This window comes from Hippocampus zosterae, chromosome 16 (genome assembly GCF_025434085.1).
Source record: "Hippocampus zosterae strain Florida chromosome 16, ASM2543408v3, whole genome shotgun sequence".
Lineage (NCBI taxonomy): Eukaryota > Metazoa > Chordata > Actinopteri > Syngnathiformes > Syngnathidae > Hippocampus > Hippocampus zosterae.
In genome coordinates, this window is record NC_067466.1 from 11,721,681 (window position 1) to 11,737,100 (window position 15,420).

The following is a 15,420-nucleotide window of genomic DNA, read 5'->3' on the forward strand; positions in this document are numbered from 1 at the left end:
TATATATACTTTGCCCACAGCCTACTCAAGGTGAACACAATTTTCGTCGTTTAAAACTAACTCTCCAACAACATCTGGTGGAAGAGTCGTCGTACTACACGCAAACTGACACTTTTGATTTAACCATGAAATAAGAGAACGCTTCTGAAAACATTTTGCCGAGGACTTAAAAAAAAAAAAAAAAAAAAAAACAACGAGAAACGCCACCGGCGGCCAAGGACCAATTAACATGACGCACCGGGTACGCATTTACGAGTGGTGTGTGTGTGTTTTTTTCCCCCACAGTAAGAAAGTCATATTAAGAAGAAGATGCCGTCAATATCTAACACATTTGGCTATTGCAGAATGCTGTATGTTCAAATGTATCGCTTGTTAAAGTTGTTTTTTTTTTGTGCAAGCATAACCGGTTCACGACGTGATTGCCCAACAGGCACGCTGCATGGCAGTCTGTGGCATCGATACTTGCACCCTCCAAGCACTCTTTCTTTGTTAAATGTTAATTTACATTTTTTACAACACCTTCTAATCACAGTACTTAAGTACTTTTACGCGACAGTTGCTTTCATTTTATCTACGGGGTTAAACTGCAGTCACTGTGTTGTTTTTTTCCTGAGCTGACGTATGCAGGGAGGAGTCTCCTTCCCGGGTCAGGCTTCCAGACGGAAGACATCCATATATGGCCCAAGGAAAAAGTGACGTACGCGAGCAACACATGAGATGTAGGCCAAATCCGAGTTGTTGACGTGGCCCCGTCACTTCCGGTCATGGCGGTTAGCAATAGTTTAGCAGCTACAGCGTCGCCAACCAGACATATAGCATGGTTCCGTTTTGGTTTCTATAAGTGTTTGTCTCAAGCCGTCTACGAAATGGGTGGAAATCTGGTAGCGAAAGTCATTCGGCATTTACGAAGAAAAAGCTCATACCCGGAAGTTTACTGGCAGACTAACAGGAAAGTCCCGGCTCTGCCCATACATGGGCTTCCGTCTTGCCTTATTTGGTAATCTACGTCATGACAGGAGTCTATATAAAGCCAGCCTCAAAGAGGACTCCTGTCGGATCTCACGTTAAATTCGCCGTGCGCAACAAGTGAAAACACCAACCGGAAACAAGCACTGTCATCCCCTCATTTACAAAAAATAGTCACCTTATCCGTTCACCGGGACTCTCCTTGCGATCCCGGACCAGACCCAAACCTGCGTTGGCGTCTTCCGAGGGTCCGAGCCCCGATAAGAAGCAAGTCCGGTACCCCCACACGGTACCTGGGCAACAGCGGAGTGCCGGTGCCCCGGAGCACCAGGAGCAGCCAAACCCCAGAGAGATGGCCGCGACTAAAGCGGAGCTGCTCCTCTCGGCTCTGCAGATCTCCGAGCCCTTGGCCAGCTTCCCACCTGTCTTGTCCCCGCTGGAGGGCTACCCGAAGCTGGAGGAGCTGCAGCTTCTTCTGCAGAACGCCGCCGAGGGCGGAGGGATGCTGAGCGGGGAAAGCGGGGACTACGGAGGTAGGTGGCTGCATTTGTTTAATGTATGTTAATGTCTGACACAATGTCCAAATTGCTCATTAAATCCATACGTGACGTTTCACTTAATGCCCGACACCATTTATTAAAGTTAAGGGCATACATTTATATTGACTTCATTAATCCTGCAAATTACAGCAATAGCTAAAACACACATACAATATATTACATAATGTGAAAAATAGATCATATGCAGCATTTCCTTAGAGCAATGATTGTAAACTGCGGTGTGGATGATTATTCAACTGGTTCAAGACATTATTTACATAATACATCTATGTATGCCAGCGACATACTGTACCTGTATCCTGACAGACAGAGCAATAGTGACGCTCTTACATTAGATGGCAGAAAGCACAGTTAACTTTTGCCATTCATAAAACACACAAAAAAAGAGTTAAATTCAGCAAACCATGCCTATAAAATGTATTATTATTATTATTATATAAATACATTACTCCGGCGCCATCTAGGTGCCAAGCAAATATGATGACGTATCAAATAGTAAAAAAGGGCTTTGTTGCCATCTCATGGCACCTTTTTGCATATACAAACCTTTCTAGGTGGGTGTCAATGTTACAAGCAGATATTTTTTTTTTGCTGTTCGTGGTGTTGCATCCTAACTGTAATGCCCTCACATGTTGGAAAACAGAGCCACAATCGCAATGCTCTTTCTGAGCTATCTATTGTACCTTGAGAAAACACAATGAGCATACAAAAGCTAGAGCTGCTGTCAGCCACAGCTCACATCTAGACAGTCACAAGCAGGCTCACCAACATCACACGCCAGCTCACCAGGCCCTGCCTCTTAAAGGCGCATATACAGTTCCACCTCTATGACTCACTTGGAGCCACCTGGCAGAGTCGTCCAGTGTTCTGATGTTCTCTCCTGTCATGTTTCAGACCTTCTGTCAGAACTGGCCGACCTGCAGAACCTCCCGCCGCTGACCCCCCGCATACCCCCTCTAGCATACAGCGGCCGCTTTACCTTCGAGCCGTCCTCTGCGTCCAGCGCCAGCTTGTGGCGGGAGCCTCTACTCAGCCTCTTTAGTGGTTTGGTCAGCGTCGCTGCTCCTTCTGCTCCCTCCTCTTCTTCTTCGGTGACGTCCACACTGAGCCAACCGATTCTCAGCTGCGTCTCCACTGATGTGGGCTCCATTTTCTCCGTGGCACCAACATTCACCACCGCCGCCGTCAACACCCTCGACAATCAACCGGCTCCTTACCCATCGCAGGGGCCTCCTCCGGCCTACCCGGCCTCTAGGCTGCCCATGCTCCCAGATTACATCCTACCTCAGTCGCAGGATGCCGAGCTCCTAAACCGGGACCGGAAGCCTGTGATGTCACAAGGTGGGAATCTCCCACAGCCGCCACTCACACCGCTCTCTACCATCAAGGCCTTCTCCTCTTCACACGTGCCCAACCAGCCTCTCACCGCCCCCGCCTGCCAGCTCAGTAGACCATGCAGGAGGAAGTTGCAGGGTAAAGCGTCCTCTCAGGAGCGTCCATATATGTGCCCGGCGGATGGTTGCGACCGCCGCTTCTCACGCTCGGACGAGCTGACCCGCCATGTGCGGGTGCACACGGGACAGAAACCCTTCCAGTGTCGCATCTGCATGCGCAGTTTCAGCCGCAGCGACCACCTGACCACTCACATCCGCACCCACACGGGGGAGAAACCCTTCGCCTGCGCCGAGTGTGGGCGCAAATTCGCCCGTAGTGACGAGCGCAAGCGGCACACCAAGATCCATCAAAGGCACCGGGACCGCAATACCATCCCCGGTCCCCCCGCCTCTGCCACACCTCCCATCTCCTCCTCGACTTGCTCCTCTTCCTACTCTTCGCCCGCTCACAGCTCCTCTTCACCCACACCTTCCATATTTAACCCGTCCTCCTTACCGAGCTACCAATCAGAGCATGCGCCCAGCATCGCTTCACTTCACAACATATGCTAAGTCGGACATCAGCCTGGTCAATTTGTTCACTGAGCACAAACAGGACAAGTAAAACAGGACTTCAAAACAAAACCCAGGAATTCACCAGGCTGTTTGGGACCTATAAATTATCAACAAATTGCAAAATTTGTTGAGTTTTCCTATTTGTTGAATTCCTCAAGAACTGTGATTAATATGATCAATGATCATCACAACGATTCCAATAGATGCAAAGAACTCAAACCAGCAACAGTTCATTCAACAAATGCCCCAAACAAACACCTTGTGAACTGAACTGAATGTAAATAAATATATATTTTATATATACATAGATATACATACTTGAATATTTTTGTACAGATTTTTATTTTGTTTACCTACTGTGTAGGTTTGTATGTTCAAATGCATTTGATACCAGATGTATTTTCCTCTGAACAGAACAAAGAATAAAAATGTGGAGTGCCAAAACAATGCACCATGTGGTCTTCATTGACACTCTGCAATGCTGCAAGATTATAAACATTTAGGAGGTATTTTATTTTATTTTTTCTTACTTTCAGCTGAGAAATATAAAGCTTTGATAACTCAAAAGCAGACATGATAAATCCAGAAAGCAGTAGCGCTGTAAAATAAAATGATCAGAGTGCATTTATATAAGTGTGCGTGTGTGTGTGTGTGTGTGTGTGTGTGTGCGTGTGTGTGTGTGTGTGTGATTACGCGCGCACGTTGGCCCTTCAGTCTATTGCAAAAAAAAAAAAAAAAAAAAAACCTTCAACCCAAATATAGAGTTTCCTCCGACTGCGGCGGATATCACCATGCCCAAATATGGAGCTTCCTTTTGGGCCGAGACGACGCAGTGCGCATGCGTGCAACACGCCAAATTTACAGAGGCTTCATTCCGTGCAAAGAATACCGACGTTGGCGCGATTTAATTCATTCATTCGTTCATTCATTTACCGATCCGCTTTATCCTCACAAGGCGTGATTTCAATATATTGGAAATTAATTACGATGTCAGTGCAACGTTTTCGGAACACGTGACGCGTGTGCGCTTGCGCGTGTTGTGACTCTACAAACCGGGCAAACTGGTTGGAAAAGAAACCACCAACTGCAGAAATTATAATATGAGATGCCTTGGCCTGTCAAACTGCACAACCTTTTTGTAGTTTTGTTCGTTCTTGGACCGATGTCACACTACAAACACGTCACTGACCAGACACTCCCCAATAGTTTGTGAGCTTTCGTCAAGATGTCGTCATGTCGACTGAGGCATTATATTTCATGTGCGTTTGTTTTCCCTTCAGAAATGGCAAAACAAAGAAGACAGTATGGACCCGTTCCTGATGAGAGGGCGGAATGGACTGTCTTATCCTCCCAAAATAACTTGAGGTAACAAATTTGTTTAATGACACCTGGTTGTGGTTGAGTGGGGAGGCGGGACTTGATGAGGACCTTGAATGCTGCAGTAAAATCAAGAAAAAAAGGCACGATACTGTCTAAGCATCTGATTCCTCTTCTGAGGAAGACGAGGAGGAGGACGAGGAGTCAGGACTGACTGCACAAGGCAAAACGCAACAGTTTAGCATATGCTTCTAATCAGGATTATAAAAACGCACAAATAACTATTCGTTTATTTTTAAATTCTGCATATGCTGTGACTTGAGTTGCTAATGAAGTTCTGCCTTATTCCACGACCTGATTGCTTTTCAGTGACTGTTGATATGCATCAATGGAAATTGAAAAACAGACTTAATTTTAACATCTGAAGCCTGGGACAAAATTATTGTTACCCTTTCCTTCAAAAAAAATCTTCATATTTTTGAGATTTCATTGCATGCTGCAAAGACGTCACGGCATCATATGCCGGATAGACCAAAGCAGCCCCAGAACATAAATGGACCTCCTCTGTGTTTCATAGCAAATACATCGTACATAGTACATTTGTATAGATTATTACTTTTGCCAGTTTCATGTTATTTCAGTGACCATCGCAGGATTTTCTTTCTTAAACAGAAAGGTACTAACATTTTTTTAAAATACACTAAACCAATGCCTGACTATCCTGAAGTTCTCGCTCTTTCATTTTTATTACTTTGGACATATATTTGACATGAAGTCAAACGCATCAATGCAACAATAACCCTCTCACATTTTGCCAGACATTTTTCCCGGGGAAAAAAAAACGAAACAAATTTTTATAGGAGTTGCATTTACCTGACATTAAGAGTGTGAAGGCCAGCACTGAAACACAAACACACACGGTTTCGTTAACAAATTGAACACACGCTGCATCATTTTTACAGTACTATAATAAGACTCTACTCACAAGCCACCAGCGTCAACTTGATTGAAGCCATGTTGGGATGCAGATTCTCTCATGAATGATGACTCGACGCAAAGGTGGAGTTCACTTAAAGAGCTTTTGTGACGTTCATCTGTTGACCTGTCATTATTCTATTTGAATTACAGCTAAAAGCCCGTCGATTTCTAGACACCCGACTTTTGTGCCCGGTGGGTGTTTGCCCTCAACAGTCACTTCTGAGTTTTGGGGAAAATGAATCGCTGGCGGAAAATGAGTCATCCTTGTGTCTAGGTACGGTTACATGACAAAAGCTTCTAATGAGGGCACGCTTTGAAGCGGATATAGAAGATGGCTTTCTACCCTCGTCATAGTGGATGCTTGACTGTTGACAGTATATTCATTCATTCATTCATTCATCTTCCTAACCGCTTGATCCTCACTAGGGTCGCGGGGGGTGCTGGAGCCTATCCCAGCCGTCTCCGGGCAGTAGGCAGGGGACACCCTGAATCGGTTGCCAGCCAATCGCAGGGCACACAGAGACGAACAACCATTCGCACTCACACTCACATCTAGGGACAATTTAGAGTGTTCAATCAGCCTGCCATGCATATTTTTGGAATGTGGGAGGAAACCGGAGCACCCGGAGAAAACCCACACAGGCCCGGGGAGAACATGCAAACTCCACACAGGGAGGCCGGAGCTGGAATCGAACCCGGTACCTCTGCACTGTGAAGCCGACGTGCTAGCCACTGGACTACCGGGCCGCCCCGACAGTATATTTAATATATTAAATTTAAATAACTGAAAGGAATCCAGATCACATACACCGTGCATTTTTAAAAATATGTATTTATAGAATTATTTTCCCCCCCTCTCAACTTAATTATCACAACTTTGTGACTTTCATCTTGTAACATTACAATCCCCTCCACCCATAATTACGATTTAAAGAGAAATTCTTGTTAGCGTAGCCCTAACATTTGTGCAAGTTTATTATCCTCTTTAAACATTCAGCTAGAGTTCTCTCAAATTTTCAAATCCAAACTGATTAATTTATAACCAGCAGCCTATGACCAAAGGTAGGTTTATTCACAGTTCAACAACAAGAAAACATAATTCAGTTGACGCTGTTTTAAAAAAAAAAAACAAGGACTCTTCTGTAACAAATCGGATAGTCAAAACAATGGGTGATGTTTTGTGATTGAGTCTAGTCAAGAGTATAGATGTTCTCCTGAACAGGTCTTCTCATCCTGATCTCGTAGATGATGTGAGGAGGTTCCTCACTTGAAAAACTGAAAGAGAGAAATCTACCATCAAATCCTGCTTCCTCCATCAATCCTCCTAACGTTTACGTCGGCGAAAGTTAGAACACCCAACAGAATATAGTGGGTTTGGAAAAAAAAATGGTGTGCTCACCAGCCGCTCCGTCTGTATAACCCACCTGCATGAGAAAAGACAACATTCAACATTCCAGTTCACATTCTTCATTCAGGAAGCACACTGACTATAACGGTGACAATGATGAGTACGAAAACGTACGCTTGAAGGCCAGAGAGAGGAAAACGGCAGCCAACGTTATCAGCACGGTGAGAGAGAGTGACAGGACAGGAACGTTGACGTGAAGGGAGAGTGTTGCGGAAGGGTTCACCACCTGAGAAACAAAAAAGTTTTGTAGCGAGCTGCTTATTCCATTTTAGCTTGCTACATAGATTATGTACTTCCGCAAACTAATTTTCATAACTAGCTACTTGGTCTCGCTATCTACAGTATTCTTCTCAGTTACTTAGCTTATCAATTTTCATACCTGTCGAAGTATCTTTGCTGGCTACTTAGTCTGTTTTTGTAAACTAGTTTTTGTAACTAGCTCCTGGTCTAACAATCCAGCTATCCTAGCTAGCTATTTAACTTCTCTTGTTACGACCTATATAACTTATCTGTAGGTTACCTATACCTGGATCTTTGCAAGTACCTGAACTAGTTTTAACAAACACGTTTCTGCAAGACTAACTGCTTACTACGCGTCTCCTTTACATAACCTGAAAGTGTGCTTCATTTTCAAAACTCCTTCTACTGCAAATGACAAGTCATAATATAATGTTACTCACCGTGATGGTGGTGGGGTGCAGAATTGTTGAGTTCCTCTTGACAAGGTCCAGCTGAGGTGACCGCGGCAGCGTTTGCCTGTTAACTGCTAAAACGCAGAGTGGGGGGAAAAAAAGTGACAGAGAGGGAGAGAAGAGATTAAAAACACGTATTTAAACGAATAAAGATATGCATTAGGTAAACATTGAACAGAAATTTTTATTTGCTCCAATTGTAAATCAAAGGAAACCACATGGGTAGACGGTGACCTAGCGCGCTAGTTGGCCTGCTAGTTAGTTAGATAGGTGAAACATTATAATACAAATATATATATATATATATATATATATATATATATATATATATATATATAATACACTGCCGCTACAGTGGACAATTTTGAAAACAATTGTTGTTCTCCCCCGTGGACATTTTTTCCTTAAATATAACCATCAATAATGAAGAATACAAATTTGGGAAATACATGAAATCGTTTACCCATGACAGATTCAAAGCTGAAGTGACTTTCTAATCGTTAACAACTTAAAACAATGTTGTCAAACTCAAGGTTCGTGGGCCAGATCTGACCCACCATATCATTTTATGCGGCTTGCGAAAGCAAATCCAACCTGCCGACTTTCATCATGTTGGGAATTGTCTCACCCGCAGAAGTCGACACTTCCGTCACTTGTGTTGTCGTGGTTGATGTTGTTGACAATGTCGTTGTAGGATTGTTGATCGAAGCTGACAGAGACAAATAAAACAAAAACAATACAGCCCTGCAGATAGACCTCTAAATGAACAAGTTGAACACATTTGTCTTCCTTTACCCAAAGCAACACACCTTTGACCACCCTCAGGTTCATGATCACCTTCTTGTCATTGAACAGCCCGTCGATGTCCACCCTGCAGCAGTACGGCCCGCTGTCACTCCGCCTCACGTCTGCGATGTCGAGGTCCATTTGTCCTTCGAGGACGTCTCCCGTCAGCCGGTAGCGATCGTCCGTCTGCAGCAGGATCACAGTTGGTTTGCGTTTTGTTGATTTTTTTTTTTACGTGATTTTATTACAAACTGATGATAAACCAATGACAGAAAAGTGTCTTTTTACAGCAGACCTTCGATCAAGCCTTCACCTTGGAGATAACACCTTTCTCATCAGTCTGGATCAGGATGTTGCTGCACCAGAGGGTCCCGCAGCCGCGGCCCCAGCACACCCGACTCAAGCCGAAACGTTTCACCGAGTATTGACAGGAGAGGGAGGCCACGCCACCTTCGGTCACTTTAAAACAGGAAACGTGAGCAACGCCACCTGCGGTGAGATGTAAAAATTGTTTACATGACTTACAATACGGCTAAATTGGATAATTGGTTTACAGAAACATCCATCCATTGATTTTCAAAAGTGCTTGTCCGCCTCCTTCAAGGCTTGCAGGTGGGCTGGATCCCAGCTGACTTTGGGCAAGAGGCTGACTACACTCTGGACTGGTTGCCAGCGCACTTATATTCACAACAATGGACAATAATAATAATAATAATAATACATTTTATTTATAAGCGCCTTTCAAGACAATTTACAGTCTTCAATGAAGCTGACATGCATGTTTTTGGGAATATGGAAGGAAGCTGGTGGAATACCTCAAGAAAAAACATGCAAACTTCAGACAGCAAGAAAATGAGATTCAAACCCAGTACCACAGAAGTGAGAAGCAGGCGTGCAAATCACGATCACACTGAACTGTCATGTACAATGCATGCAAAAAGAATTCTACCCCAGCAAGTCAACATCCTGATCTGGAGGAGACAAAGAGCTTCTTTCAGTCTTCTAGTTCGATACGTTTGTTGATCTTGTTGATGTCGTCGCAGATGTTGTCGTGATGTCATCATTCAGCATCTCACCTGACAGGAGGAGGAACACGGCAGCGAAAGTCTGAGGCGTGCGGCGGTGGCGAGGCGATCCGGAGGCCATCATGGTGTGTGTGTGTGTGTGTGTGTGTGTGTGTGTGTGTGTGAGAATGTGGGTGAGGGTTGGGGGTGGCAGTGTGTTCCAGAAAATAATAAAGACTTCATTGATTCGTGCTGAATGTTAGCTGTGTGTATTGCACCCTCACAGCTTTATGGTAATTATAAAAATGGCAATTGTTGTTTTTTTTTTTTGCAAACTCAAACAAAATGTATGACAAAGAAATGCAACTTTCATAAATCTGGGAATTTCTTCATCGCTGTTAAGTACATTTTCTTCATACACTTGAAGAAAAATACTCTACATAAAATATTGGTTGAAAACGAGATCATGGAAAAAAAAAGTTAAATCAGGATGGGCTGATTGATTCTCATTGGTTTTAATACGGTGGTACCTTGCGAAAAAAATTAATTTTTTTCCATAACCTAAGCCACGACTCAAAAACACTGTTATCTGAAATCATCTTGCTCTAGTAAAATGATTGACAATTCCATTATTATGTGACTGGAATTGTAAAATCTATTCAGCATTCTTATCATTTTCTTTCCCTTCAGTCAGAATCAACCTTTTTGTGTACTCTACTGCGTAAGAAAGAACAAAAAAATTTAGGAATTAAGTGATGGAAAGAAGTATCTGGCGTACAAAAGGAGTTTGTCCCTCACACACACACACTGAATGGTCAAGTGTGGCAACGTCACACATGGACAAACCACTCCATTATGCGTATCAAATATCCCCCGTTCACTTAATGTCTTTTCTTTCTTTTATGATACTGAGAGGCATTTCAATGTGACATAATCAAAGGCCACTACAGATGATTTCATGAAATGCAAGATTTTAGAAAAATGGTCATGGAGCAGCCGAAATAAAGCCCTCTATTTGGTTAAAACAATAGAAAATGAAAGAAATTAAAACTGGGCCTATATAACAAAAGTTTTAGGTCAATGTAATGTACTGCAATTATCATACTATTTAGTATTTTAGTATCATACAGCAAACCTGCAATAGGTCACTTCTAGAAATTATTACAGGATGTCATTGGGTTGCATCCTCCAGGTTTGAGGGATATAATGCTTCTTTTTTTCCAAACCCTGTCGATTTAAAACTGTGTTTTCCCATTCTGTGTAATGTGCTGTACAGTATTTATCTGTAAAGCCTTTTTGAACTAAAGAGTTTATTGTGAAAGGAATATAATGCTTCCGTCTTTTTGCCACAGTGCTTTTATTTTTAAACCAGAGTTGGAGTGGTTCTTAGCGGAGATGGCCACTGGTTCGGAATCAGAACGATGACCAACATAGTGTTTAAATGCTTAATTTGTGGTAAACAAGACACAACAGCGGTGGAGACGTCCAAAAATGTAGTTAAAGTTTTTTTTAACTGGAAGTTATTATTAAATTTAGTACAATAGCCAGTTCTTGTTTGAAGCTATGTTAGCTTTCGTGCTAACCAGATCCAGCTGGACTTTTGTTTTCGGATGGGGATATACAGTACGCTGTGGATGACTTGAGAAAACACGCCGCAGAGCAGTACAAGTGCGTATTTTACATTTAAATGTTTTTTTTTTTACACTCAGGACTCGTGCCCGGCGATGTCTCGTAACGTCAGGGGAAGATAGGTTAAGCCACATGATGCCCGAATTAATTCCTGTACTTCATTACGCACATAGTCGGATTACAAATGTAAAGAACGACGCAGCTCAACATTGACGTTATGTTGTGTTTGTTCTTGTGTCGTTGTCGACGCGATTCGATTTCATGCAGAAAGGAGATTTTAAGGCAGTGTCAACATCTGAAGTTTATAAGAGACCCAACTATTTGTATACAAGCTATTCAAAATGTCAATTCTCCATAACGTGTCCCCTTAAATTGTTGACTGGCTTTCTGTTTTCTGCCATTACCCAGGATGCTCCACTTGCCATACAGCACCCTGGACCGCGATCGGCCCCTCGTCCATCTTCCCTTCACGACCTTTCTCACAGGCTTGGTTCTTCTCCCAGTGACTGGACTTTTTGTGTCCCTCTTCATTTCTATCGTATACCATTTTGAAGAAGCCAACTACACGCACTGTCATGTAAGTCCTGACCAGAGTGGCAAAAGCACTCTGTACCAAAGAAGGAGTAGGCATACGGACGGACACCCGCAACTTTTTTTGTAAAGTTATATCAACGGGCAAGGAAGGATTAGCATTAGAACTCCAGCAGCATGTACCTGTATGTGATTATTTTTTCCAAAATTTCCCAACCCTGCTTCCCATCCCTGGTCCTGTTGTGATGTTGAGTTTTATTGAACTGTAAGCAGTTGATTAGTGTGTGTCTCCTCCACCAGGTGTCCAACTACCTCCCATCAATCAGTGCCGCCATCAGCCGCGTGCCGGAGCTGTACATCTGGCGCTTCTGCATCGGATTGCACTCGGCGCCACGGTTCCTGTTGGCCACCATCTATTTCAATTTCTACCGCGGACGCTTTGCCACCAAGCTTCCGGAGCTGCTCCTGAGTTGGCTCGCGTTTGCATGCAATCTGGCCGAAAACTGCGCCCTGCTGCTTCTCACTTTTGTGGCGTCCACAGAGATTTACAGTGAGTAAAATGCCTTTTCACACTGAACTTGGTCAGTGGGGCTTTTCCTGCTGGTTTCGACGAGCAGTCGACGACCCCTCTGAAAGATGTATCTGTCATTGTTGCAAAAGAAAACCTTGCCTTTGCTTATTTTAAGGAGGAGACAAGCATCACTCAGAAAGTTTAATCATGACTTTTACGTTAAAATCACTCTGCCACCCCCTTGCCAACTAGAGATGCTTTCTGACATCACCACAACGCTGCTCTCAACTAAAAATGTTTTTAAATTCGAGGTGCACTGCCTTTGTACTTTGACATGACACGACATTCCGTAGCCCCACTCCCTCAGCACGTACACAATGAATGGGTTAAGTGCAGTGTGAAAAGGCCTGTAGATGATTAATCGATAAACAGGATTATCCCCCCCCCCTCCCCCCAATTTCCATACTTCAAAGTACATTACTGTCATTCTGTACTTTTTCAACTGACAACCTGGCAGTGAATAGAGTGGATCTCGTTTGCAAAAGCACAGTCAGTGTTTCAGCTTATTTGGCGACTTTTCCAACCCCGCTAAAAAATTTAGGTGAAGTGTAGAAGATATGAATAATATCGTTTTGTTTTTTTTTCTCTCTGCAGCTGTCCACAAAGGCGGCTTCCTCACGTTCATTGTGAGCTCGCAACTCTACATGCTGATTACATGCAGGTTGTGGTATGTGCTCAAGAGGCAAAATGTTCACAAAGAGGTAAATTCAACTTCAGTTGATGTATTTTGATTTTCTCTTTCCAGTGATTGTGTTTGGGAAGCAGTGCGTTACTTCAATGCTTTTATTATCCGACATGTTTCCCTGTTAGGAGCTGATTTCGTGCAGGTGGAAGTTGCGATTGCTTCTGTTCAACCTGAGCTGCTGTGGGGCTGCTGCATACTTCTTCAAACGCCACAACACACACTGCGAGGCTGGAGGTGAGCCTTTATGAACTGATGGCTTTTTTGGGCTTGGGCGAAGTTCATGGCTGTTTTTTTTTTTTTTACACATTCACATGTATCTGTCTCGCAATATAGTATATATATCTATAGCATAGATACAGTACAGTAAAACGTCCAAAGTGAAACATAACTGTAAAGTAATGATAGTTGACTCACAGTTGTGACATTAGATGGAATTTTGGCAAGTGTACATCGTGGTCCATGTTTGTTTTTTTTAATGACCGTTTTCAAAGAGGAACATGACAAATAGCACAAGTCCACTTATTGACCTTACGTCCCCTGCTGTCCTCAGTCTACACGCTGTTTGCTCTATTTGAGTACCTGGTGGTGTTATCCAACATGGCCTTCCACTCCACGTCGGTCTTCGACTTCGGTAAAGAATCTGTGATGGTGACCGTACTGCCTGAAGAGAAACAATACTGAAAACAACATGACCCACCAAACCGGAATATTCCAACGTCATCTGAATGTCCTCGTTTAGTTTAGTTCCATTTTTCTAGCTTTTTTTCAGCCAATTTTTTAAAGTATTGAAATGGACAATTTAGGTCTCTCTCTCTCTCTTTCTCTCTGTAGAGACCTAAATCGTCAGTCAATTTACCTCAGCAAAAGCAGGATACACATTGCAACAATCATGCCTTATTTGAGCTTTTCCCCTCCTTTCCAGTCAAAGTCAGCAAAGCTCCATTATCGGATGTGTCTGAATGGTTATCCTGTGGCACGGGGCGTCTTAATGGCTGCGTAGCTCATAAACTAAGAGTTGTTTCCCCAATGAATCTGATATGAAATGTCACCATGAAGTATGTCATGCCAAGATAGGATGTATTTTGGGTGTGAAAGGGGCATTCATTTTTATTTTTAAAAACGCTGCCAGTATTTAATTAGACAAGGTCGTTTTTCATCACCACAACAATATGAGCTAAATCTGGCGCTAACATTAGCCAACCTGCTGATATGCTGCTTAATGACAGTACACCTTCTAAAACACTCTTTGCAAAAGAGTGCTTTTCCATAAGTATGCGTTAGAATTCTTAAAGTAAAAAGTCACCTGTGTATAGGTGAAAAAATGTAATCCTAGCACTGATTGTTACATGATGTAGAAATTGCTTTTGTTCCTTTGTTATTTAATGAGACTTTGTATTTTTCTTGGCTGACAGCACAAACAGGGGCAGATGAGGATAGAGAGAGAGGAAAAAGAGAGAAAGCAAGATGAAGCAGGTGAGAACATGATCAGGTGATTAAGGAGGGCATATGAATAAGCATCTTTTGGAACACGTTTATTGACATCTCCAAGACTGCACCATTCAAACTTTAAAATTTGCTTTGGCCCACTGCACATGGCCAGGTTATAGTCTAAGACTACATTTCATGTATTCAGTCCAGAAATTGGGCCAATGGTCTTGTTTGCTTTATGCATTGTTTTGAAGGTTTTGAACTGCTTCCTGACAAAACATATGAATGTATGTTAAAGAGGGAGATAGTCGTACGGAGGCAGGGCGAGGGCAAGAACAGGATGGAGAGGCGAGGGACACGCAGGGTGCAAGACCTGGAAGAAGCTGGTGAGGAAAAAGGTATTGCTTGTTTTAGGGGCAAACTATGGAGAAAAAGCACATTATGTCTACACTGCATTTCATGGATGTTGGTGTTGCTCAGGAAGAAGAGAAGAGCAAGGGAGAGTTTTGAAGGTGAAAGGTATCAGCAGCCCAGAAAGGTACACAGTTTTGGAACGCTTTTTCTGCATTGTAGGTTTTAATTGAAATGTATGTTGATAGAATATTGCGCAGTATGCATTTAAATTTGTCCTCACATTTTTAGCATTATTTTTCCACGTTTATCATGCATCGTTTACAATGAAAATCAATGTGTTCAAGCAAAAACAAGAAAGAAATAAAATACAGTTTTGAGTGAAAATGACCCAAAGGAATGTTCATCCATACGTCCATTCTCTGTACTGCTTACCTTCATGAGTCAAAGGAATTTTAGATGTCAGTTTTTTTATCCCTTGCTTCGCTTTGTTTCAAAACCACAGAATTTAGCTCACACTGCCATCTGTTGGCTGAGACATGCATCCGCACAATGAGTAAAGGTC

General features: G+C 43.0%; 3 protein-coding genes and 2 long non-coding RNA genes across 10 annotated transcripts; 3 read left to right on the forward strand and 2 right to left on the reverse strand.

The window, feature by feature from the left end:
* Window positions 1-195: 195 nt before the first annotated feature.
* On the forward strand, window positions 196-3,924 carry LOC127588710 (early growth response protein 1-A-like). Its single transcript, XM_052047543.1, has 2 exons — window positions 196-1,499; window positions 2,421-3,924. Exons 1-2 carry the CDS (start codon window positions 1,319-1,321, stop codon window positions 3,470-3,472), a joined length of 1,233 nt encoding a protein of 410 aa, XP_051903503.1. The 5' UTR covers window positions 196-1,318; the 3' UTR covers window positions 3,473-3,924.
* A 405-nt stretch (window positions 3,925-4,329) lies between these two features.
* On the forward strand, window positions 4,330-9,357 carry LOC127588719 (uncharacterized). The gene is made up of 4 exons (XR_007959168.1): window positions 4,330-4,840; window positions 8,726-8,858; window positions 8,947-9,150; window positions 9,261-9,357. It is a non-coding gene; the product is annotated as an uncharacterized LOC127588719 (long non-coding RNA).
* Window positions 4,947-6,097, reverse strand: LOC127588720 (uncharacterized). The gene is made up of 3 exons (XR_007959169.1): window positions 5,778-6,097; window positions 5,666-5,692; window positions 4,947-5,006 (listed from the first exon to the last, which is right to left on the reverse strand). It is a non-coding gene; the product is annotated as an uncharacterized LOC127588720 (long non-coding RNA).
* On the reverse strand, window positions 6,821-9,841 carry timd4 (T cell immunoglobulin and mucin domain containing 4). Of its 2 annotated transcripts, none has more exons than XM_052047548.1 (8): window positions 9,733-9,841; window positions 8,970-9,145; window positions 8,680-8,842; window positions 8,499-8,579; window positions 7,859-7,941; window positions 7,293-7,404; window positions 7,170-7,194; window positions 6,821-7,045 (listed from the first exon to the last, which is right to left on the reverse strand). In XM_052047548.1, exons 1-8 carry the CDS (start codon window positions 9,803-9,805, stop codon window positions 6,961-6,963), a joined length of 798 nt encoding a protein of 265 aa, XP_051903508.1. In that variant the 5' UTR covers window positions 9,806-9,841; the 3' UTR covers window positions 6,821-6,960. The 2 variants fall into 2 exon arrangements, with proteins under 2 accessions (XP_051903508.1, XP_051903507.1); XM_052047547.1 differs by having other exon boundaries at window positions 9,606-9,734.
* Window positions 9,842-11,003: 1,162 nt separating this feature from the next.
* Window positions 11,004-15,245, forward strand: pgap2 (post-GPI attachment to proteins 2). Of its 5 annotated transcripts, XM_052047550.1 has the most exons (8): window positions 11,004-11,328; window positions 11,698-11,866; window positions 12,121-12,370; window positions 12,986-13,092; window positions 13,202-13,310; window positions 13,627-13,707; window positions 14,489-14,549; window positions 14,803-15,245. In XM_052047550.1, exons 2-7 carry the CDS (start codon window positions 11,699-11,701, stop codon window positions 14,542-14,544), a joined length of 771 nt encoding a protein of 256 aa, XP_051903510.1. In that variant the 5' UTR covers window positions 11,004-11,328; window position 11,698; the 3' UTR covers window positions 14,545-14,549; window positions 14,803-15,245. The 5 variants fall into 5 exon arrangements, with proteins under 5 accessions (XP_051903510.1, XP_051903509.1, XP_051903513.1 ...); XM_052047549.1 differs by having other exon boundaries at window positions 14,489-15,245; XM_052047553.1 differs by lacking the exon at window positions 13,627-13,707.
* The last annotated feature ends 175 nt before the right edge of the window (window positions 15,246-15,420 follow it).

What these genes read in the sequence shown, in the direction of transcription:
- LOC127588710 (XM_052047543.1), top strand. Translation starts at nt 1,319, where the DNA reads ATGGCCGCGACTAAAGCGGAGCTGCTCCTCTCGGCTCTGCAGATCTCC. An exon ending in GGAAAGCGGGGACTACGGAG is followed by an intron (nt 1,500 to 2,420) that starts GTAGGTGGCTGC and finishes GTCATGTTTCAG; the next exon opens with ACCTTCTGTCAGAACTGGCC.
- timd4 (XM_052047547.1), bottom strand. Translation starts at nt 9,720, where the DNA reads ATGATGACATCACGACAACATCTGCGACGACATCAACAAGATCAACAA. An exon ending in AGAAAGGTGTTATCTCCAAG is followed by an intron (nt 8,843 to 8,969) that starts GTGAAGGCTTGA and finishes ATCCTGCTGCAG; the next exon opens with ACGGACGATCGCTACCGGCT. An exon ending in GAACCTGAGGGTGGTCAAAG is followed by an intron (nt 8,580 to 8,679) that starts GTGTGTTGCTTT and finishes TGTCTCTGTCAG; the next exon opens with CTTCGATCAACAATCCTACA.
- pgap2 (XM_052047549.1), top strand. Translation starts at nt 11,699, where the DNA reads ATGCTCCACTTGCCATACAGCACCCTGGACCGCGATCGGCCCCTCGTC. An exon ending in GGCGTCCACAGAGATTTACA is followed by an intron (nt 12,371 to 12,985) that starts GTGAGTAAAATG and finishes TTCTCTCTGCAG; the next exon opens with CTGTCCACAAAGGCGGCTTC. An exon ending in GGCAAAATGTTCACAAAGAG is followed by an intron (nt 13,093 to 13,201) that starts GTAAATTCAACT and finishes TTTCCCTGTTAG; the next exon opens with GAGCTGATTTCGTGCAGGTG.